The following is a 24,089-nucleotide window of genomic DNA, read 5'->3' as shown; positions in this document are numbered from 1 at the left end:
CCTCATTCAGCCAGGAGGAGGCAGGAGAAGAGGGAGGGTAAGTTGCTTCCTCCCTGCCTCTCCCCACCCCTGCCTGCCTGGGGCCAGGGAGGGCCTTTGTGGGGCTTCCTTGCACTCCCGCCGGCCTTGCAGGTCCACCGCCGGGCCCCTAATGGGGCTCGGCAGTGGAGCTGCAAGGCCGCCGCTGGCGGCCGGGACCGTTGGAGGCGGGGTGTGTGGCCTTATGACACACTTCCGGTGATGTCAGGGGGTGTGGCCTTATGACACACTTCCGGTGATGTCAGGGGTGTGTGGCATATGCTAATGAGTTATGCTAATGAGTTCCCCTAGCTCTTTTTCTACGAAACGACCCCTGCTACTCGCTGGGAAGAGCAGGAGACTTCTTTCTCTCATAACCTAATTGTGAACTTCCCAGGACCTTTGGTAGGCATTGTTGGAAACCAGATGCTGGCTAAGGGGGACCTCTGATCTGATCTAGCTGGTTCTTTATGTCTGAGCACCACTGTTATAACCAGATCACTCCACGATGAAATGTGCTACAACTACTTACGAAACATGGTCATGAACTGCTTAGCATTCAGGTTCCAATAGCCCCAGTTTGTCCGGTACCCATGCAGTGTGGCATACTCCTCATGGTTGTATGCAGGTTCTGTCCCAAAAGTGTCAATTACTCGAATGCGGCACCTGTGCCAGGTAAGAGGTGAAGAAAAGCCAGTTAGGTCTTGAGAGAGACCCAAATAAAGAACATGAGCTATAGATTAATTGTCCAGAGGCACTGTACCATACAAAGCTCTCATTGTGTGGATTGTGGCTTTAGGAAACATCTGAGGGCCCTAGGGTCCCTTATAGGCAAAGATAGACCTCTCACATCAGGGACAAGGGACCATCAACATCTTTGCTACTGGTGTGTGGCAGTATGTGCCCTGAGCATGACCTCTGGGACAATAAACTAAGACAAAGTCAGTTGTGCCTTGAAGCAGGGCAGCCCAGAAGATCAGAGGTGAACTGGAAAGAGGGAAGGATGCTTTTACAGCATAAGAAATCAGCTAGACAATGGCATAGACAGATGAGGGAGATTTAGAAACTGCAAGTGTAAGGAAAAGCAAACCAACTGCTGGCCACTCAAGCACCTTTAGCCAAAGCAATCCTTTATATAACATCAAATCAATGCATGGAGATATGTCCATCAGATGCACTTCCATTGGAATATTATGGGGTGATTCTTATGGTCCCTGCAAATCAGTTCTTCCTGACAAATAAGGCAGGCAGAAGACAGTATACAGGAATCTGCATTTTCTTCTTCTTTTTCCTGATCAATGGCAACATTTTATCCCATGGATTTTTATATGCACAGTAAATTGTAAAGTGTATGATGAATGGGCACATTACTGCAAACATATGGATGCGCTTTCCTGTTCATCCAACTTCCAACTGCTACCTTTTGTCAAATTTGCTGAATACATGCAGCATGAACTTGTTATAGTAACCCTGGGTGGAGATAATAGGAGATCAGACTAGCTACTGACTAGCAACACCTGCGTTCATGCTAGACAATCTCTACGGACGCTTGTCTTCTGGGACAATGTGGTCTTTCTTAGCATTGTACCAATGCTACATACACCATGTGATATTGTCTATTCCTCATACAAGAAGGATATGTGACTAGCCTTTCTATTATGCATGTTGCTCAGTGTGGGAAACACCTTTTCCCTGCTAACTATTTAAAGTTTATAAGTATACCAAAATAATGAAAGAAGGAATATCAATGTGATCTACCTAACATAGTCCTACACCCCTGAATCTGTAACCAGCATAATATCTGCGTATCTATAATATGCTTTATGCTGCCTTTCCTCCAAGGAGCTCATGGTGGTGTGCATGATTCTCTCTCCTGCACAGTAGGGTAGGATGAGTGAGAGAAATTTACCCAAGGTCACCCAAGCTTCATGGCTGAATAGAGATTTGAGAATAGAAGAGAGCCAACTCTAAAAATCTCATTATGAAACATACAAAAATATACATGTATTTATTCAACATAAATTAAAATAACAAACAAGGGCCCATTCATACCTCATATACAAACATAAAAACATACAAGGGCTAATAAGCTAGACCTAACACGTTTCGGCCTTTACAGGCCTTCCTCAGAGGTCTAATACAGACAGAACATGTTGGCTGATATGCAAAAATACATACAATCATACATATACAAAGTATGGAATAAAGACCAGAAACCAATTGTTCCAAAGTTTAACCACTGGGCAAAGAAAAGTACTACTGGACATGTGATTGCACTGGAGGCTTCATTTGTATTTTTGCCTTTGTATGTTTTTATATTTGTATATGAGGTATGGGCCCTTGTTTATTATTTTAATTTATGTTGAACTAGCAGTAAAGCCCATTGTGAAAGCAATACAACGAGATCTAGAAGGAGGCTCTGGGGCAGTGCTCTGGCTTTGGGCAAACAGTGTCAATTTGCTGTGGTGACCTCAGCAGGGTATAATGACAGAGTCCACAGTTTTCTCCAGAGGAACTGATCTCTGCTACCTGAAGAGCAGTTGTAATTGTGAGTGATCTGTAGCCCTCACCTGGAGATTGGCAGCAATTGTTACCCAGGACAAAATGGCTGGTTTGGAGGGTGTAGTCTATGGCATTCTACCTGTCTGAGGTCCCACACTCCAGGGCCGACATCCGGCCGCAGGGTCCGTTTCCCCGCACCCAACCCCACTCACTCCAGGGCCGGCGACTGGAGGTGCAAGCCTCCGGCTGCCGGGTCCGTTTCCACCCCCCCCACTCCAGGACCGGAGACAGGAGGCAGAAGCCTCCGGTCGCCCACTCCCTTCCCCTCCCCCACCACCCACTCCCAACAGGCACTGAGGGGAATGTAGGGTTGCCAGCTCTAAGGAGGGAAATACCTGGAGGTTTGGGGGGTGGATTCTGTAGAGGGCAGCATTGGGCGGGGGGGGGGCGGAAGGACTCAGCAGGTATAATGTCATAGGGTCTACCCTCCAAAGCATCCATTTTCTCCAGGGGAACTGATCTCTGTCATCTGGAGATCAATTGTAGCAGTGGGAGATCTCCAGGTCCCACCTGGAGATTGGCAACCCTAGGGGGAAGTCAGCTGCACAGCAGGGGGTTGAAGAGAATGGTTTGATGGCTGCTGGGCCAAGATTGGCAACAATAGTTCCCCAGGAGCCCCATCGTAAATGCACCAAACAATTCCTCAAGATTTTCCAAAACACTACTCTGTTTTGGGCTCCTGGGGAACTTTGAAGTAGCACCAAAGCTTTAAGATCTCTCCAGCTGTCACCTGGAGACTGGCAACAGCTTGTCTGGAGTGTGGGCAGTATGGCATTGTATCTGTCTGAGGTCCCCCTCCTCCTCCTCAGACCCCACCCTCAGCAGGCTTCATCCCTAAAATATCCTGGAAGTTTCCAACTTGGAGTTGGCAACCCTATGTCCTTTCCTGGCTACCATCAGCCAACCTTTATCTGCCTGTCTGTCTTAAGTTTTACAACCCCCCCCCCCCCCCAGGCTCTGACTAGGGAAAGGGCTGCCTTTCCCTGCAGTGGTAACCAGAGCAGCTGACATCATTCTCTCCCCTATGAGGTATGTTATGCAACTGAAAATTCCAACTGCCTTGCGGGGGGGGGGAGTTTGAGGTGTGGAATGGAGTGAAGTCCAATCAGCTTCCATATGCAAATGACCTTGGAACGCTGGGCGGGACTGCACAAAGCAGCCAGCCAACCCAGCCAGTGTCTTCTGAGTGGCAGTTCTTCCGGCCTAACACTAAAGGGGCCAAAATTAGAATGTTCAATATAGAACGTTGCTATTCAATTATAATAAGGCAGAGATAAATACATGTATATTTTTGTATGTTTCATAATTAGACTTTTAGAGTTGGCCCTCTTCTATTCTTGACTAACCTTTTTAGGTTCTGAATTCTAGGTTTAGGTTCAGTTTTTCCCCTCTTTTTTCTTCTTTGTCCTTACTGAATAGAGATTTGAAGCATATCTGAGTGCAGCATCTAACCACTGCACTGTACCAGAGCAATATGTAGTGAATAAGTAATATGTAGTTGGTTAGTAGTTGGTACTTGGATACTTAAATCCAGGGACTGGAGCTGTGAATGGGCAAGACAGATCTTTCCACAAACCTGAAAAGGGCTCCAGGTTTTCAGAACTGGGATCCAAAAATGATAAAAGGAATGTTTGTAGCTGTAAGAAAGGGATTCCCTCAGTGGCTGTTGCTAGGCAAGAACAGTATTCCAGGCTGGGTTTCAGTAAGTAAAAGGCAGGGTCCTTTTCAGAGAACTATTTTTGACTTTGAGGGGGAACTCATTAGGTTTAGGCCTGACTAGGTTTGCCAGCTCCAGATTGGGAAATTCCTGAATGTTTTGTGGTGGAGTCTGATAAGGACAGGGTTTGGGGAGGGGAGAGGTCTCAGACTATAATATCATACAGTGCACCCTCCAAAGAAGCCATTTTCTCCAGAAGGAGTCTGGAGTTCAGTTGTAATTCTGGGAAACCTCCAGGTCCCACCTGGAGGCTGGCAAACTGTGGCCTGGCAGCAACCTTTGAGTGACTTGCATGGCTCAAATAGGCCTGGCTGCTTGCTACTGCTCAACAGCAGCCACCCTATGAAAGCCAGTTTGTTATAACGGTTAGAGCTTCAGAGTAGGGTCTGGGATATCCAGGTTTGAATCCCCATTTTCCTGCAGAAGCTCACTGGGTGATTTTGGACCAGTCACATACTTTCAGCCTAATCTATCTCACAGAGTTGTTGTGCAGATAAAAAGGAGGTGAGGAGAATAGTATAAAGTGCTTTGGTCCCCACTGTGGAGAAAGGTGGGGTACAAAGTAAATAAATAATAAATATATCTGAAGACGGAAGGCAGATAAAAGGTAGGTTGGTGATAGGTTTACCAGCCTCCAGGTGGGGCCTGGGGATCTCCTGCTATTACAACTGATCTCCAGCTGACAGAGATCAACTCCTCTGGAGAAAATGACTGCTTTGAAGGGTGGACTCTATGGCATTGTACCATGCCCCTCCCCTCCCCTCCCCAAAACCTGCCCTCTCCTGGATCCACCCCCAGAGTCTCCAGGTATTTTCCAACCAAGACCTGGCAACCCTATTTGGTGAATGGCTGAGAGGGTGAGAATGAGGCAGGGAAAGGGAAGAGGATATGGGGGTTGTCCATGGGAGGGAAATAGGAAATAGTGTGGGGAGGGGGATATAGGGGAAAGTGAGTTGCCACCCCACAAGTCCTTGAGGGTTCCTACTGTGCCAGTGAGCCTGGCCCAGTGGCCAGCACCACACATATGGCCCACAGTTTTCCTAGGTAGAGGCTGCCGGTGGAGGGGGGGAGCTTAAGACAGAAGGGCAGATGAAGGTAGATTGGCTGTTGGTTGGGAAGAAGACAAGGTTGCCAGCCCCAGGTTGGGAAACTCCTAGAGATTTGGAGCCTGGGGAAGCCTGGGGAAGGCAGGGTTCGAGGAGGAGAGGGACTACAGAGGGATATAATGCCATAGAGTCCACCCTCCAAAGCAGCCATTTTCTCAACAGGAACTATGGTTACCAACCTCCAGGTGTGGCTGGAGATCACCCAGAATTACAACTACTCTCCAGATGATTATCCTGGGGAAAAATCACTACTTTGGAGGGTGGACTCTGTTGGCCTCTGAGGCATCTCTTTCTCCTCTGCTGACCTCGTTTCCCTCTTTAAACCTTGCCCTCTCAAGGCTCCATCCCTAATCTCCAGGAATTTCCCAACCTGGAGCTGGCAACCCTAAGGGGTACTGATCTCTGTAGTTAGGAGATCTGTTGTGATTCCAAGAGATCTCCAGGCTCCATCTGGAGGCTGAAACAAGCAGAACAACCGTGATGTATTATGCCAAAAAGAAATATCCACAAATTTATAAAATCTTTTCCAAGATCAGGTTTACTTGGAGCAATTCAATTCCTCAAGAATCATTCATAGTGACACCATCAACACAACGGACTATGCATATCAAGTCTTGTTTCGTTCACAAACTTTGTCAGAGTGTGTGGAGTTTAAATGTACAGATAGTTAATTCATTTAGCAAGCCATATGAATAAGACCCTGGTTCTTCCTGTGGAAGTTGGTTGGTGATTTCAGACCACTCACATATTTTCAGCATAACCTACCTCACAGGGTTGTTATGCAAATCAAAAGGGAGAGAGGAGAATGATGTGAGCCGCTTTGGTCACCACTGTGGACAAAGAGTGTACTTTTCCAAGGTAGAGGCTACAGGGAGGGAGGAAGAGATGGAAACCTGAAGTCAGAGCATCAGATAATGGTATGTTGATGGTTGGCTGGGAAGGAAGTAGGGTTGCCACCTCCAGGTTGGAAAATTCATGGAGATTTGAGGAGTGGAGCGTGGAAAGGGTGAGGTTTGAGGAGTGGGACCTCAGACAGGTATAATGCCATAGACTCCACCCTCCAAACCTGCCATTTCCTCCTGGGGAATGATTGCTGCCATTCTCCAGGCGAGGGCTGGAGATCACTCACAATTAAAACTGCTCTCCAGATGGCAGAGATCAGTTCCGCTGGAGAAAAGGGCTGCTTTGCAGGGTGGACTCTGAGTCATTAGAGGTCACTTCCCCTCCTGCTTGGGTCCCCACTGAGGAGGAGAAAGACTGTACTTTTCCTAGGTAGAGGCTCCAGGTTGGGGGGGGGATGGAAAGCTGAAGTCAGAGGGGTAGATAATGGTATGTTGATGGTTGGCTGGGAAGGAGATAGGGTTGCTACCTCCAAGACAGGTATAATGCTATAGACTCTACCATCCAAACCAGCCATTTCCTCCTGAGGAACCATTGTTGCCAATCTCCAGGGGAAACAATAATGAAAACAACCGTGATGTTATATTATGAAAATATATTTAGACTACTATTCTGTAGTGAATCATATTTCTTCATCACATTATAAAAATATACGCATATGTGTATATTTTTATAATGTGATGAAGAAATATGATTCACTACAGAATAGTAGTCTAAATATATTTTCATAATATAACATCACCGTTGTTTTTATTATTGTTTGCATCCTTTCCATGATCTCTCTGTTGTTTCTACAATCTCCAGGGGAAGGCTGGAGATCACTCAAAATTACAACTGCATTTCAGATGGCAGAGATCAGTTCCCCTAGAGAAAACAGGAAGCTCTGTGTCATTACACCCTGCTGAGGTCACTACAGCAAATTGACGCTGAGTGCCCAAGGCCAGGGCACCTACCCAGAGCCTCTTCCTAGAGCTCATTGTATTTATTTCCACAACGGGCCTTATTCCTAGTAAATGAATAAATTATGAGAGGGATTCCTTTTATTCTGATGCCTTTCCAGCAATGGATTTTATCTTCCTCTCAGCTAGAAAATGTGGCTGGTAATATGCTCAAATGCCATTGAAAATGGTTGTGTACTGAGACTCAGACTACTTATCTTTGCCCATGAATGAAAAAACAGCTCGTGGGGTATGGTTATAAGTGGATAAATGGCTGGAAAGGAAATGGTCAAAGTAATCTCTGTGTCTACATTGCTCCTCTGCAATTTTTCCTGCCATCAGTCCCAGTCTCAGAGGCTGCTATCTTTGAAAGTTGCTGGATTGTGCAACTGAGCATCATGTGTAGTTTAAGCTGCATGGGTTTCTGAAAAGACAATGAGAACAGCTGGCTGGAACCGAACTAAAGAAGGGCTCCAACACACTGCAATGCTAGAGGGACTATGTTGATGTCTGGACCAGCAATGTCATGTTCTGTCAATGTCATTTCCACTAGCTGCATTTTACAACAAAATTGCGGGGTGGGGGACCCAGCCCAGTTCTTCTTACCTGTACTTCTTAAAGGAGAGGCCCATGTGTTGCTTCATTTGTTGTAGCCCATGGTAATCAGTATAAATGAGGTCAAAGGGCAACGGAACTGTCAAGGGGCAATTCCCTCTACCTGGAGGCACCCCTAAGTTACTGGAAAGAACAATGAGAATATTAAGGCAAAGGAAGGCAATAGGGAGGATATATTAGAAAATACTGCTGTGTGGAAACTCTTAGCCATAGTACAAAAAAGGTAGGCGTTTCTAATTAAATAAAAGATGACAACTTGCAATCAAATAGCAGACACGACTTTGGGGGTTTTTTTGTGCAGTGCCCTGAATTAAACTTAGGAACTCATTGCCTTGTAGTATTGTGAAGATCAGTGGTATAACTATCAGGGACTAGACAGTCTTGTGGAAGAAGGATCTATCAGCAGCTCTGCTACTTTTCTAAAGCCCCATTCACTTATGCCATCTGCAAAAACATTTCCCCGTGGAGGGCTTCCAAACCATGCGGGTGACTGTGTATGAATACTGGAAGAAAATAGATAGGACCAATCACATGTGCCCTTTCCACTTAGTCATCACTGGTGAGGAAGGACAATAATGATCATGTTCAAGGGTCACTACAACTGGCAATACCTACACAATTCCAGTAGCTGCACACATACCACAGCAACATGGGGTCTTGTCATGGAGAATTAGCTCTCACATAGCAAGCATCTTCAGAATAAGGTTTCAAGGGAGAATATTCCCCCCCCCTCACTCTAGATGACACACGAAGATATAGAGTTACCATCTTGCCATTGAGTACATGGCAGACAGAACTGGGGTTGAGATCTAGCTTCTAAAGCAACACATTGGGAAACATATTGACATCTATTCACTGACAGTCCAATTGATTTTTTAAAAATTCATGTCCCACCAGAAAGGGAATGATTGTGGGAAATTCAAGGAACTCATCTGACAAGTGGGTGGATGAATTACAAGATTTTCCAGGGCACATCCCAGTGACCTAACCCCAAAGTATCTCCTCACCATTTCTGATTTACACAGTCCAAATATACTTGACTTTTCAACTGGTACTGGTCTTTGTAAGTCTGATAAGAGTCTTGCATGAGACTAGTAAGTTGATTTTCTCCGTCTATGTGAGGGAGTGTCCAACTTTCCCTGAGATACTTCTTAAGATATGGAGCCAGCAAGAAGCACCTGTGTGGATGAGCATATACACCTGCATCTACAGCCTCATTTTCTGTTGCTCCTGGAACAATAGTTCTGAAAGTGGGCTTCTGGGAATGTGTCATGAAAAGACAGTCTCTTCTGTCTGAAAACCACCAAAAACTATAAATAAAATGAAACAACGCAGAAGGGCTCAGATGCCCATTATGGAGTCTCAGGTCAGCTTGCAAGAGCTTTTCTGGACCTTTCTGGTAAATTTCAGCACTAAAGAACTAAGGTGGAATATCAAAGAGGAAAGCAAGAAAGTGGTTCCTTACCAATACCCTGAAGTTCAGCTTGGAGCAGCATCAAGCATAACTGGGGGAGAGGAAATAGGAGCTATCTTGCCCCCCGCTCTGTAATTCACAGCCCTATTTGGGGGTAGGGGAGGTTTCTTCACCTCTCCTGAACTTAATTGTTGTTCTTGCAACAACACAGATGGTATTGGGCACATACGCTTTCTAAGGAGATGGGAGGAAAGAGCAGTGAGAAGGTCCAGAGGCCAAGAGCTGAATGATCCCTTTTCTCCTTCCTGTATAAATTCTATAGTAGCAAATCTTCCTTTTTAAACTAGCATATTTTACCAACAGTATTTTTGCATCAGTTGACTACAAATTACGTAAAAATGGTTCAAAGGAAGGAAACAGAAAAGGCGTCAACGAAACTGATGTGGATCAAAACCGATGACAACATATGAAACCAAAAGAAATAAAAATGGCTGCATTATGCCATTAACCCATTCATGAATCTATCATGCAGCAGGCCTGTTGTGCATCCTGCCCATTCCACAGCAAAGTTCTTCAGGTGTCCCTGCTTTAAAAAAACATACACACAAAAAGTAAATGTAGGACAAGGAGTTCTATCCCAGAAACAGACTAGCTGTCCTAGGGAAAAGAGTATTGTTTGGATCCAATGGAAGATTTCCAAAGAAGTGGTAGCGGAGTGGGCCTTGGAGTTCCCGATTTTTGGGGACTTCAATGTTCATGCAGATGAAGCTGCTGCCTCTACTCAGGCTTCAGACCTGGTGTCTGCTATGGCAACAATGGGGCTCTCTCAATTTGTTTCAGGCCCTGCACACCAAGCAGGTCACAGTCTGGATTTCATCTTTGGCATGGGGATAGATGTGGATCTGACTTCTAAGGAGGAAGTGCCATGGTCAGACCACTTGGTTTTGAAGACCTGGCTAGGCATTTCTATCCCCTCTATCTAGCTGGTGAGCTAATTTATGCTTGCCCACAGACAGTAATGGACCCACTTGGGTTCCAGAATGCTCTGCGGGAGCTGATGCCTTCTAACACTTCATTGGATGAGCTGGTGGGGGACTGGAATTCCCATCTTTCTGAAGCTATCAATGAGGTTGCTCCCCAACACCCTCTACACTCCTGTGGTAAATCATCCCCAGGTATACGGTACAACTCAGTGGGATGAAATGGGAGCTTAGATGGTTTGAGCGAATTTGATGGCATACTCGTGATGAAGCTATAAGAGCCTCTTATAGGACACTTATGACATCCTATGAGATGGTGGTGAAGGCTGCAAAGATGGTATTCTACTCAGCCTCCAGTGCATCTGCTAGCTCTCACCCAGCACAATTGTTTAAGGTGATTAGGTCCTTGACATCCTTCACTGATAGCCATCATGTAATGATTCCATTTTGGTGTGTTTCTTTAAATGTTTACTGTGACTGCAGTAATGTAAGGAGAGTGATAGTGGGAGAATAAGTGTGATGTGATTGGCTGATGACTGAGAGAGTGGGAGGAGAGATGTCTATGAGGTGGTTCTGTGTTCTGGAAGAGACGAGTGAGGAGAATTTTTGTGAAAGTCTGAATGACAAAGGAAGCAGTTGGAGTTTAGTTTAGCCTGTGTGGCTGTGAGAGAGAACGTTCAGCCTGTGTGGCTATATGAGCAAGAGAGTAGCCTGTGTGGCTATATATGAGCAAGAGAGTTCAGCCTGTGTGGCTATATATGAAAGCGAGTTTAGACTGAGTGTCTAAACCTGTCAGTGGAATTTTGGTGTATGAGAGACTGTGTGTGACGCCAAGCCTTGTCAGTTATATTTTCTTTCTTCAACAACAGTTCAGAAATACCCGGAAACCTATTTTGATCTTTTATAAATAAATCATTATTTGTTTAAACTTATCCCAGAAATCAGAACAGTCCTTCCTCAGGGCCACATAGTCCTCTGAAGTGCCCAGACACTGGGTCATTCTACCAAAAGAGAAAGATTTGGAATTTTTAATTCCTTGTGGCAGCAGAAATCTACTAAATTCATGTACACAGAGTGTGGTTTAAAGGAGAAACAGTCTCCCCAATAAGTGAGGATGCCACAGAGTGTTGGCACTAGTGGTGAGATTCAAACATTCTGAGGAAGAAAACATATATTAAGTGGGATAAATATTCTAGGAGAAAGAAAACTCTGAGAGAAAAATGGCAGAGTTTCTAGGATTGAAGAAGGAGGCTCTGATTCTGAAGTGCAAAGAATTAAATCTATCCCATTAAGGGAAAAGTGTAGAAGAGCTGAGAGTTATATTGATTCAAAGCACTGTGGAAGCTAGTAAAATCACAGTTGAGAAAAACCCTGAGGGAATGTTTAACCCTAGTCCAGAATATTTAGAGTTTTTGAAAGAGAAACTGAGATCTGAAATAGAGCTTAACGCTAAAGAGATGGAAAAGGAAGCAGAAAAACTAAAAGTTGAAACTGAGCTCAAGACTAAAGAATTAGAACAGGCAATAGCACTTAGAAATAAAGAAATACAATTGGAAGCAGAAAGATTACAATTAGAAAGACAGAGACTTAAAACGGGGGGGGGGGGAACCCTGATTTCAGATATGAGTTTCCTCAAGTTACACTAAAAGATTTCATAATGTATGTGACAGGAGAAGATCCACAAATCTTCTTGTCAACTTTTGAAAAATCTGCTCAAAATTGGAGAATACCAGAGACTCAATATATGAATTATTTGCCCAGTTTAATTAGAGGGGAATTGGCTGAAATGTATAACACCTTTCTCTCAGATAAGCCTGTTGTCTATGCTGAATTTAAGGAGGCAGTATATGACAGATTCAGATTACTTCAGAAAAAAATTAAGAAGCCTAATTCCTCAGAAAGAGAAGTCATTTAAATTATTTAGTGCCAAGATAACAGACTATTTTGACAAATGGATTTCATCAGCCAAAGCTGACTCTAAAGAGGGAATAAGGGAGTTGATGATTTTAGATCAATTTCTTTTTCAACTTCCCTCAGAGATAAGACTTCTAGTGAAAGGCTTCCAGAAAATGTCAAACAAGCAGCAGATTGGGCTGATAAGCTAATGCTTAATAGAGGAGGTTGGGACCAGTATGAAAAGAGAGACTGTCCTTATAAACCAGCTTTCAAAACAAAGGTTCAGCCACAGAGAAGTTCAGACTCAGAGAAAAAGGGGAGATATGAGAGAACTGAGATTACAAAGAGACTGGATAAAAGTATAAAAAGAAGGAAAGATAGATACTGGAAAGATAGTATTTTTATGTGATCAAAAGGGGCATTTGTCTTATCAGAGTTTAAAAAACCAACCCAAACAGACAACACTTGAGCATGTACAGAGGGTCACTAGAACCACCTCAGAAAGTGAAAGAGAGCAGGCTAGAGACTACAGCAGTAAAAACAATCCTTTACCCATAAACTCTGAAGAAACAGTTTACTTGTGTAGAGTACAGATACATAACATTGCACAAGATACTGAACTGAGAGAAGTAATCAAAATAAATGGGAGAGAAACATTGGCAATTCTAGACACTGGAGCTGCAGTAACTCTTGTTAGAGCGAAATTAGTTAACAAGGAAAACATGCTTTCAGATAAACATATCTCCTTACAAGGTGTTTGGGGAAATTCTAGAAGTATGCCATTAGCACAGCTGAAAATTAACTAGAGGGGGAAAGAGGGATACTTCCCTGTAGTAGTTGTTTCAGACCAGAAAATACCAGTAATATTGGGATGAGATGTAATGGGAGCAAAGGCAAAGATTCAAATGGAACGATGCCATTGGACTAAGATCTATCCCATCTTGCGATAAATTCAGCATTGACACTTTGTTGTTGTACTATATTGTTTTATTGTTTTAGGCTGTTTTTTCTGTTTTAACTCTGGCACTTGTGCCTCGTTGTTAGCCACACTGAGCCTTCGGGGAGGGCGGGATCTAAATAAAAAATAAATAAGTAAATAAATAGATAGATAGATATGTACAGACTCAAAAGATTAGCCTCAAGGCGAACCAACAGGCCCAGAAAACAGGCCCCTAGGTATCATAGCAACAGACACAATTGATGCATTGCAGGAGGAAAGGAGAGACACAGACTCATAATTCCCTTTTACTACTGCTAAAGTATCCCAAGAAAAAGGAGGATGTATAAATGAAAACTCTGAAGAGTTTAAGAAAGAGATGAAAACAGACTCTGAGTTAAAGGTCATAAGAGAGAAAGCCAGGCAGAAAGAGGCTGACACAGACCAAGACAATTTTGTGTGGAAAAATGAGTTAATTTACAGGGGCTGCGGTCACACGGAGCATAAGCCACGCTACAGAGACGGAAGAGAGGCGGAGTTTCCTGGCGCGATCACATGGCAACATCTGGCAAGTGTAGAGCTCCCGTCGCTAACCCATGGCTACACGCCAAAAAAGCGGAGTAAAAAACTAGTACCTCGGAGGTACTAGTTTCTGGAAACCGCAGGGCAAAGGGCGGGCGTATGATCGCGTTTCCGGAGGTAGTTCCGGCGCCCGCCCATGTCCCCTAGTTAAAAGTTTTTTTCTTTCCAAGTCTCCACAGATGCGCAAAAGCACCCAACGGAGCATGCGCAAATGTTAGTTTAATAAAAAAACCACACAACTTACGTCGTGCAGAGAAGAGGAGAGCAGCCTGAAGAAAGCAACAAAGAGCGCACGGCTTGAGGCGAGTGACAAATAGATAGGGGGAAAGGGGGCAAGGCAGAAGATACAGCGGCTGAGATGAAGCCCAGAAGAGGGGGGCGCGGCAGTAGAGTAGGAAGTCTGCTTGGGGAAGGGGCGGTCAGGGCGGAGGGGGCTGAGCCATGCTGCTTTGCCCTCTTTGCATGCCCCACCAGCCGGCTCCCTGGACTGTTGCCCTTCCAGAACTACTGCCCACCCCCTGCCTGCCTCACTGGTGGGGAAAAAGCCGAGCCCGACACGATGCCACACCGCCCTGTCGCCAGCTGGCCCCTCCTCTCCCCAGCGCCACTTGGCCAGCTGTCTCTGGCAGCCCCCGCCTTGGCTTCCCTCGCGCACGGCCCCCGCTTATTTGCCCCGAGGCCCCACTTCTGTGTGATCCGCACCTCTCCCTAACCACGGGACCTCCATGGAACCTCCACGGGACCTCCACGGGAGGTCTGACCGCGCAACCGCGCTTTAGTTTTCCCCGGGGCAAACAGCCACGCTTCCCCCCCCCCCGCATTTTCCTGGCTGTGTGACCACAGCCAGGATTTGGAAACCAAAAGGGACCAAGTCAAATTGGGAGCCTGTAAAACAGCTGGTTGTTCCTAAAATATACAGACAACCCTTGATTGAGCTGTCACATGACATCCCATGTGCAGGTCATCTAGGAATTAGTAAAACAAAGAAAAGGTTAATGAAATACTATTACTGGCCTAGAATTTCACAAGACGTGAAAAAGTATTGCCAAAGCTGTGAGATTTGTCAGAAGGTGGGGGAACAAGGGCATAAAGTAAAAGCTCCTCTCAACCCCTTACCCATAATTGGAGAAGCCTTCCATAGAGTGGGAACTGACATAGTGGGACCACTTCCCAAACTCACCAGAAAGCGGCACAAATATATCCTAACACTAATAAACTTCACAACTAAATACCCAGAGGCAGAGGCACTCTCTTCTGTGGATGTGAAATCAGTTGCAGAAGAACTTTTAAAGATTTTTTGGAGATTAGGATTTCCTGCTGATTCCCTGCTGAAATACTATCTGATCAAGGCACAGTATTCCTATCCGAAATCGTGCAGGCCATATGGGAATGTTGTGGCATCAGGCATTTAAAGACCACTGCATTTCATCCCCAGACCAAGGTTCTTGTGGAAAACTTCAATGGCAATTTCAAGGGCATATGTGCAGGACCACCCAAATGACTGGATGACAAGCTTCCCTATTTTCTATTTGCATATAAGGAGGTACCTCAAGAATCCACAGGATTCTCCCCATTTGAACTGATGTATGGGCATTATCCTCAGGGACCCCTTCATTTAGTAAAAGAGGAATGGGAAGGAAGGATATCAGAAAGAAAAGCATCTGTAGTGGATGATGTATTAAGTCTCAGAGGAAAATAGAAGAAATAATGAGGCAAGTTCAGAGTAATATGGCAGATGCGCAGGCCAAACAGAAACTCTGGTATGACAGGAATGTGCCAGGCAAAGAACTTTTGAAGTGGAAGAGCAAGTGATCGTATTTTTACCTGTAAAAACCTATACGTTGAAAGCAGCTTGGGAAGGAGCATTTGTAGTGAAGGATAGGCGAGACCTATACACGTACACAACTTCTAGGGACAAAAATTACCAGAGGTTGAAGTTTGCACATGTGAATATGCTGAAGCCTTATTATTTCAGGGAGGATGGCACCTTACAGATTGTCAGGCAGGTGGATGTGGAGGAGGTCACCCTTATGGATTTATTGGAAGAGACCACGGGGGAGAATACACTTCAACAACTAGTGTGGGACTATCAAACAGAACCTAGCATCAAAGAAAAATCTATAAGCTCCTAGAGAACTTTCAAAGTCTGTTATCCTCTAAACTTGGCAGGACACACTTAGCTGAACACCACATAGACACGGGAGACCACCCACCTATTAGAATGCCGCCTTATAAAGCAAATGGAGAGGTGCTGAACAACATACGAAGGGAGGTGAAAGAGATGCTAGCATTAGGGATTATACAACCATCTATTAGTCCATGGGCTTCGCCTGTGGAACTGGTCCCTAAGCCAGATAACACCATCTGCTTGTGTATAGACTACAGGAAGTTAAATGTGATCATGAAACCGGATGCTTATCTGATGCCTAGGGTGGATACTTTATTGGAAACCTTAGGAGCAGCCAAGATTATATCCACCATAGATCTGTGTAAAGGGTTTGACAATTAGGGATGGAGAAAAGGTCCCAATGCAAAACAGCCTTCATAAACCTTGATGGGTTATATGAGTTTAAGGTTTTGCCTTTTGGGTTGAAGAATTCTCCAGCCTCATTCCAGAGACTAAATGGAATTGCAGTAGCATATATTACTGATATTGCTATTTTTAGCCAAACCTTAGAAGAATATTTAAAACATTTAGAAATAGTGCTTAATAGACTGAAGGAGGCAGGGCTTACCATTAAGGCCAACAAATGCCAATTTGGGTTGCCTGAGGTTACTTATTTGGGTCACAGAGTGGGGAATGGGAAGATATCACCACTGTGGAATAGAGTGGAAGCTATCCAGAGCTTAGAGATTCCACAGACAAAGAAACAACTAAGGAGTTTTCTTGGAATGGTGAACTATTACAATGTTGATACTGTTGAGGCTAGGACTAATGACCCCCCTCCAGCATTGGTGCTCTGTAATTCCAGGTCCATAAAAAATAAGACCATGGTCCTCTTGGACTTCCTGCAGGAGCAGGGTGTGGACCTGGTATGCGTGACTGAGATATGGGTAAAAGTTGGGGAGACAGTTGCTCTTTCTCAAGTAGCTCCTCTCGGGTTTTCGGGCAGCCAGTCAGACTCCGGGCTGGCATTACAAGCTGTGGCTGGATGGCTTAGGTTGAGCTGGCTGAAATTGAATCCAATGTAGACAGAGTTTCTGTGCCTAAGTTGCGGCAGTCTGGGGGTAGGGATCCCACTCCCAACCTTTGATGGGGCACCATTGGTGCCAACGCTGGAGGTTAGGAGTTTGGGAGTGCTCTTGGATGCCTCCCTAATGATGAAGGCCAGGTAGCAGCCACTGCCAAGTCAGCCTTTTACCATCTTCGGCTGATCAGGCAGTTGGTTCCCTTCCTTGAATGCGGCGACTTGGCAACAGTAATCCACGCAATGGTCACCTCAAGGTTGGATGACTGTAATGCTCTCTATATGGGCTGCCCTTCTCAAAAAATTGGAATCTGCAGCTGGTGCAGAATGCGGCAGCCAGGCTGTTGCTGGGTTTCTCCCTGTAAGAACACATCCAGCCTGCGCTGAAAGCACTGCACTGGCTGCCTATAGCATACCGAATTTGCTTCAATGTGCTGGTTCTTACCTATAAAGTCCTTTATGGTCAGGGACCAGCATAGCTGAGGGACTGCCTTTCCCCGCATGTTCCCTAGAGAGCACATCACTTTGCACTTGGCCACATTGAACCCCATATGCCACGTTGACGCCCACTTGCCCATCCTCGACAGATCTCTTTGGAGTGCCTCACAATCCTCCCTGGTTCTCACCACCCTGAACAATTTAGTGTCATCCACAAATTTAGCCGCTTCACTGCTTACTCCCAACTCCGAATCATTAATGAACAAATTAAAAAGCATTGGACCGAGTACTGATCCCTGCAGTACCTCACTGCTTACCACCCTCCACTGTGAAAATTGTCCATTTATACTCCCTCTGTTTCTTATTAATTAGTTAGTTTTTGATCCACAAGAGGACTTGTCCTTTTATCCCGTGACTATTGAGCTTACTTAGGAGCCTTTGATGGGGAACTTTATCAAAAGCTTTCTGGAAGTCAAGGTAAACAACATCTATTGGATCCCCCTTGTCCACATGTTTATTTACCCCCACAAAGAACACTAACAGGTTAGTAAGACAAGAACCCATGCTGAGTCTGCCTCAATAGTTCTTGTTCATCAATATGTCTACTAATTCTCCCCTTAATAACAGTTTCCACCAACTTACCCGGTATTGATGACAGACTGCCTAGCTTGTAATTTCCTGGATCTCCTCTGGAATCCTTTTTAAAGATGGGAGTGACATTAGCTACCTTCTAGTCCTCAGGAATGGAGGCAGATTTTAACAAAAGCTTACATATTTTTGTCAGGAGATCCACAAGTTCATATTTGAGTTCTTTCAGAACTCTTGGACGGATGCCATCTGGGTCTGGAGATTTATCAGTTTTTAAGTTGTCTATCAGTCATAGGACCTGCTCTCTCATCACCTCAATCTGACTCAGGTCTTTCAACACCCCTCCCAAAATCAGCGGTTCTGGAGTGGGCAAGCACTTCTTATCTTCCACAGTGAAGACAGAAGAAAAAATGCATCCAGCTTCTCAGCCATTTCCCTATCATCCTTCAGTACTCCTTTTCCCCCTTGGTCATCCAAGAGCCCCACTGCCTCCCTGGCGGGTTTCCTGCTTCTAATGTATTTGAAGAAAGTTTTATTGTTGGTCTTTATGTTTTTGGCTATATGCTCCTCATATTCCCTTTTTGCCTGCCTGACCAGAGACTTGCATTTCATTTGCCACAGCCAGTGTTCCCTTTTACCAGCCTCACTGTGACTAGCTTTCCACGGCTTAAAGGAATCCTTTTTAACTTTTACAGCTTCCATTACTTTGTTTGTTAACCATGCAGGCCTTTTTCTATGCCTATTTGTGCCTTTCCTAACCTGCGGTATATATTTTATCTGAGGTTCTAGGATTGTAGTTTTAAATAGGATTGCACTGTTAATCAACCAAGGGACCAGTTTTCTAGCTGAGTCAACAGATTCAGATTACAGTGTCTTATCTTCACATCCCATTGACCTATTTTCAAATTAGCCTGAGTTTATCTTACAGGCTATCATTCCTTGAAATAAAAGGTCCATAATGAAATTCATTTAGGGGGATTTCTGCTTCTTTCTACAGGACCGACTAATATACTAGCATTAATTGCATTTCTGCTGTTAACTGTAAGCGGTGATACTGGAAGAGAGAGGACGAAAGGACTGCATAAGCTGACGACAGGGAATGCCTGGTGTTTTTTAAAGGCAGGTGGTGCCTTGCTATGATAGTGATAGCAGGTCTGAATTCAACTCCTCTGTCTTTCTGTTTGTGTTTCCACCCAGTTAATCTGATGCCTGGCCTTCATAAGCAGCAGAATGGGATGAAGGAATTCTGAGGTGGTAGAACTAGCAGTACCACTTCACCGTTGGTGGGGAGAGCCAGGTTTCACTCTCCCATATTAAAAAATTCCTGCAAATTAAAAATTAGCGCATCATGGAAATAGGTTCTTGTCCAGCCCTTTGCATGTAGTACCAATTTTCTTTTTGCAGGGAATTATCAAGGTAGGGGATCTGTGAAAAAATGGAATTTCTCACCTGCAGTCTGAAGTGGTGCAGTCCTCCTTCAGCATTGGCATAGCCATTAGATCACCACCTCATTCCACTGTATGCCTTGACCAGGCCCTATTGGTCTCAGAGTCCATTAATAATATTATATCTAACACAATTCCTAGATCCCTCAAGAGATTTAGGTCAAATTTCAGCCTCCTGGGTTCAGTTTTGGGATCACTGGCCTCCTCCTATTCACCACACACATGGATTTATATATGAAAAAATGCCATCTCCCCTTCCCTACTCTTTTGACAATAAATTGAATGGACTGGGCACTCTATTGACTGAGTATTGGTGTGAAGTAGGAGTGTCATATGAAATCAACTATGTGACAGACCAGAGGAGGGCATACTTGCTCCTCGGCCATGCAAGAAAGAGTCGTGCTGAAAGTAATGTATGAATCAGCTGTCCATTTATCATTTGCTCCTGTGATATGCTAAAGACATCAGTTGGGATTGCTCACCTGAGTAAAGGGAGAAGAATTTTATTGATTGCATGGTGGCTCTTGTGTCAATTTAAATGAAGATTGCAGATATAAATGAATCATTCTTCCCTAAAGTGTGTTTGGAATACTTGACACTTTGTGCAATCTAGCAGATTCCAAAATTGCTCTTTTTGAACCCCAGGGATAAGTCATCTCTGGCAAAGATGGATAATAGAACTGCATCCTAAGTGTTGAGTGAAATCCACCAGAGAAGGTGCAAAGACTGAAACAGTCCTTCAGTTTGAAAGTGGAATTTTAATAGAAACCTTCCACCTCAGCTGCCTTCTAAACATGCTTGAATCATTCTTGTGTCTGCTTTGCTGATGTACTTTTACTCCCTCAGGCGTGGACCCATTTAGGAGATACACAGGTGCCAGACAATGACTGATGACAGAAAAGGATGCTCTGTGCATACAAACTCAGGCAATTACCCATTTAAACCACAGAGCAATTACATAATGAGAGTCTGGTAATTTTTATTGGTAAAGCTTTTAAATAGAACACTGTTACGAAGTCTTTATCAGGTACAACATAAGCATATTTCAAGATGAAGGAAAATTTAACAGCTCACTAGTTCCTCCTTCTTTATGTACCTTCTTTTCTGAGAGAATCAAATGCAAAAGCATGGAAATTCTTCCCTTGAAGAATTTACAACAGCATAAGGCTGTTTATCTGCATCCCTCACGCAAGAGCAGTCAATAAATCTAGTCAGCAGTGCATTCCAAGAAACAGAGTTGTATCTTTAATTAAAGGAAACAGCTCTTATAATCATCGCAACTAGCAATGATTTCATTTAAACAGGCATTTTTACATCTTGCAGATTTACCATGGTGTGTTCATTGACATGAGTTCTGAACAATAGACAGCTGTACCTGCCATGGGAGAAGCAAGAACAGTCTGCCATGTATGGATGAAAGAGCCCTGCAAGCTATTGCAATGTCCTTCTGTAGGAACTAATTTAAATTCTTCTGCTTACTGTACCCGCAGAGCAGCCATTCAGCACCAATACCCTCTGGACAGTTCCTCAGTTTGTTGGACAGAAATATATTCTTGGTCTTTAACTAAAGTATGGGATACCCTGTGGCTGGATTCAGAAATCATGATGAAATGTGGCTTACAAACTGTGGATTTGCTGAGAATCACCCCCCCACACACACACACAGCTGCCTATCTATATAGAGAAAGCAGTATATTTCTTTGTTTAAAACATTTATCTGCCACCTTTCTACCCAAATTGGGTCCCCAAGGTGGCAAACATTAAAATGTTCAAACATTTAAAATATTAAAGCAGCATTTAAAATAAGGTATATATAAAATATTTTAACTATTTAATATAAACTTTCTTCTTTATTTAAGAATATGGTATTTTAAAAGTTTGATTTCTTGTATTGTGTTGTTAACCTTTTTTGATTGTTTTGTTGTTGGTACTTTAGAATATGTAAATTTTGCTTTTGGCTTTCTAACATTGTTTTGTTGTAAGATCAATTATAATTTTAATTTATATATTCTTAATTTTTTTAAAAAATTAAAAGGGGGGAGGAGATAGAACAAAACTAAAGTTATATGCTCTTTACAACCCACTCCAGTTGACATGTTGATTGCAGTACTCTGTGCCAACAGTAGCTTCTGGACAGTCTTCAAGGGCAGCCCCATACGGAGCATACTGAAGTAATGTAATCTAGATGTTACCAGGGTATGTACCACAGTGGCAAGATCTTTCCCACCCAGAAAGGGCTGCAGCTGGCTCACCAACTATACCTCAGACACTACCACAAGCTTCTATTTGGAGTGCCTTCCAGAGGCCTGTATTTCAAAGGAGATTTGAATAAGGAAGTGCTCTCTGCACCCAAAATAAGGTTTGGACTGCCAAATCTTCATACACCCCCATGTTCAGCAGACTCTCCCTTTCTAGGGGACACATGCTGTTTCCTGGTCCAAAGCATGGTTCTTGTGCCAGCTGCTTCAAAGTGCAGTGCCCCCTGGACAATCTCACAGGCAGACACCGGTGCCAGGCGGCACCCCAAAACACTCTTTGGACCACCCCAAATGACACATCAGAGGGCAAGCTGTCAGACCAGTTCATTATTCCAATCGCCTTTGAAATACAGGATTCTTGGTGGTAACTCAAATAGAAGGTCGTGGTGCCAAAACTGAAGTTTGGACCGGGCACTGCTGTATGTCTTCTTGCAGGCAACAGTCTCCAGGGCGTGGTGATGTGTCATTTGGGGTGGTTCAAAGAGTGTTTTGAGGTGCAGCCTGGCCCCGGTGTCTGCACTTTTCAACTGGCATTCAACAGGAAACCCACCTCTGAAGCTCTTTCAGAGAGACTGTGATTTTCAGGTTGTGGCCCAAGATGAAGAGGACTGCTAAAATATCTGCCCATTGGACCATCTCCCCCAGTGGGCCCCCCTTTAACACACGAGGGCTGAAAACATCTCCTGATTCCTCTGTCAAGAAGCCAATATGGATCAAAATCTAGAGAAGAGAGAACAAGAGAGGGATATGGACTTAGCACTGCATAAGGATATGCTCACAGCATTTGTGAACCTAACTGCTGCCTTTGACTTAGTGGATCAGAACTGCCGGTGGAAGAAACCAGCAGGTACTAATATTGATAAGCACTTATTGTTCCTGATTAAGGAACTTCATTCTAGCATAACTGCTGAAGTTAAGGTAGGCCCCACAGGCACTTTAACAGAGAAGATTCCAATTACTCAAGGGGTCAAACAGGGGTGTGTTCTGGCCCTTTTCTTTTCAATCTGCATTTAAATGATATAGTTCCAAGTCTGTCTGGCCCTAATTCCTTTCCACCATCCCTGGGGGGACAGAAAGTATTGGTTATACTATACACAGATGACATAGTGTTGATATATTTAGCTTTTATTGGGTTAAGGAAGATGTTGCACAAACTGAGCAATTTCTGTAAGGACAAGGCTCTAAACATCAACTTTGCTAAGACCAAAGTAATGATCTTTGGAAAGAGATCTCAGAGATTTTAATGGTCAAACAATGGCAATCTCATTGAATAATGCACAACCTTTAAAATAATGTAATTATCTGTTTTTATGTAAGCCACCCTTAGCCGGCTTTGGCTGGGACGGTGGGATAGACATTAAATAAATAAATATCCTGGGGTGACATTTAGTGAAACCCTCTCCTGGAAAGCCCACCTGGTGATAACAAAAGCCACAGTCTTGAGAACCACTGGGGCCATCCTTAAATTCTATACCTCAAAAGGAGGATTTCTAGTTGAACTGGCCTTGAAACTGTTCCAGAACTGTCCTCAGCATAAGGAAGAGATATTCAGGTGGGGTAGCCATGCTGGTCTCAAGCAGCAGAACAAAGTTTAAGTCCAGTGGCACCCTTAAGACCAACAAAGTTTTATTCACAATATAAGCTTTTGTGTGCAGTCACACTTTCTCAGATATAGAGGAACAGAACCTCCTCAACCATTACTTATAGGGGTTGGGGTGAGGGTTGTTGTCAGGAAGGGCCATTTAGAATCAAGATGCATAAGTACTAGTATGTGTCAGACTCTTAAACAAAGTTACTCTCAACAACACTCTCTGGCAGTGATTTGTTAATTGAGGAATAAAGATGTTGCAAGCTAAGTCTTCTGTGTCCGAACTGAAGTTCTGGCACCAAGGCCCAAAGTTATACATTGCTCAAACAGGCTCCCCCCCTGGGTCCAGTCCAATCATTTTTTTTTAATAAGATTTTTATTCTTTTACATAATAATACAAAGCAGAGAAATGAATAGCACAAACACCTAAGACTAAAGATGGCGGGGGGGGAATGCATAAAGGGGATATATTAGTTAAGAACGTTCTTCCCTTACGACTGTCCTGACCATTGACATCTGTAACCAGGGACGGCAGCATACCATACATAAAAATTGAGTCATTAAAACATAGAGCTCAACACTTTAGTGAAGATATCTATTGAATCCTAATGGGCACCACCTATGGTAAATCCGGTTCTGTTCTGGCTAAATTCAGCCAATATCAAGAGGCTGCACATCCCAACTGCGCCCATAGCCTGAGATCAGGCATCAATCAGTTGGGTATTGTTGTACTCATCTAAGCAAAGACCCCTGTGCAGTTCACGCGAACAGAAGGAACTTCATAGGAACATCCATCTGTGATAGATTTGATTTGTGGGAAGGATGTCGTGTCTCTCCATATACCTTATCACTGGGGACCAGATTTTTTTAAATTTTGTGTAAAGACCAGGCTGTGTTGGCTGGTTCTCTCGGCTCTGGT

General features: G+C 44.0%; 1 protein-coding gene across 1 annotated transcript in view; it reads right to left on the bottom strand.

Moving 5' to 3' along the window:
* MGAT5B (mannosyl (alpha-1,6-)-glycoprotein beta-1,6-N-acetyl-glucosaminyltransferase, isozyme B) overlaps nucleotides 1-24,089 on the bottom strand; it is a gene marked incomplete at its 5' end in the record, with an annotated part of 154,185 nt that overhangs the window by 107,291 nt on the left and 22,805 nt on the right. The window contains 3 exons of the mRNA XM_015414819.1: nucleotides 551-684; nucleotides 7,848-7,979; nucleotides 22,133-22,302. Coding sequence (XP_015270305.1) covers nucleotides 551-684; nucleotides 7,848-7,979; nucleotides 22,133-22,302 — 436 coding nt within the window. The remainder of the gene's footprint in view (nucleotides 1-550; nucleotides 685-7,847; nucleotides 7,980-22,132; nucleotides 22,303-24,089) is intronic.

This window comes from Gekko japonicus, unplaced genomic scaffold, assembly GCF_001447785.1.
Source record: "Gekko japonicus isolate JY-2015 unplaced genomic scaffold, Gekko_japonicus_V1.1 scaffold2107, whole genome shotgun sequence".
Classification (NCBI taxonomy): domain Eukaryota; kingdom Metazoa; phylum Chordata; class Lepidosauria; order Squamata; family Gekkonidae; genus Gekko; species Gekko japonicus.
This window is presented reverse-complemented; position numbering and strand designations above follow the sequence as displayed.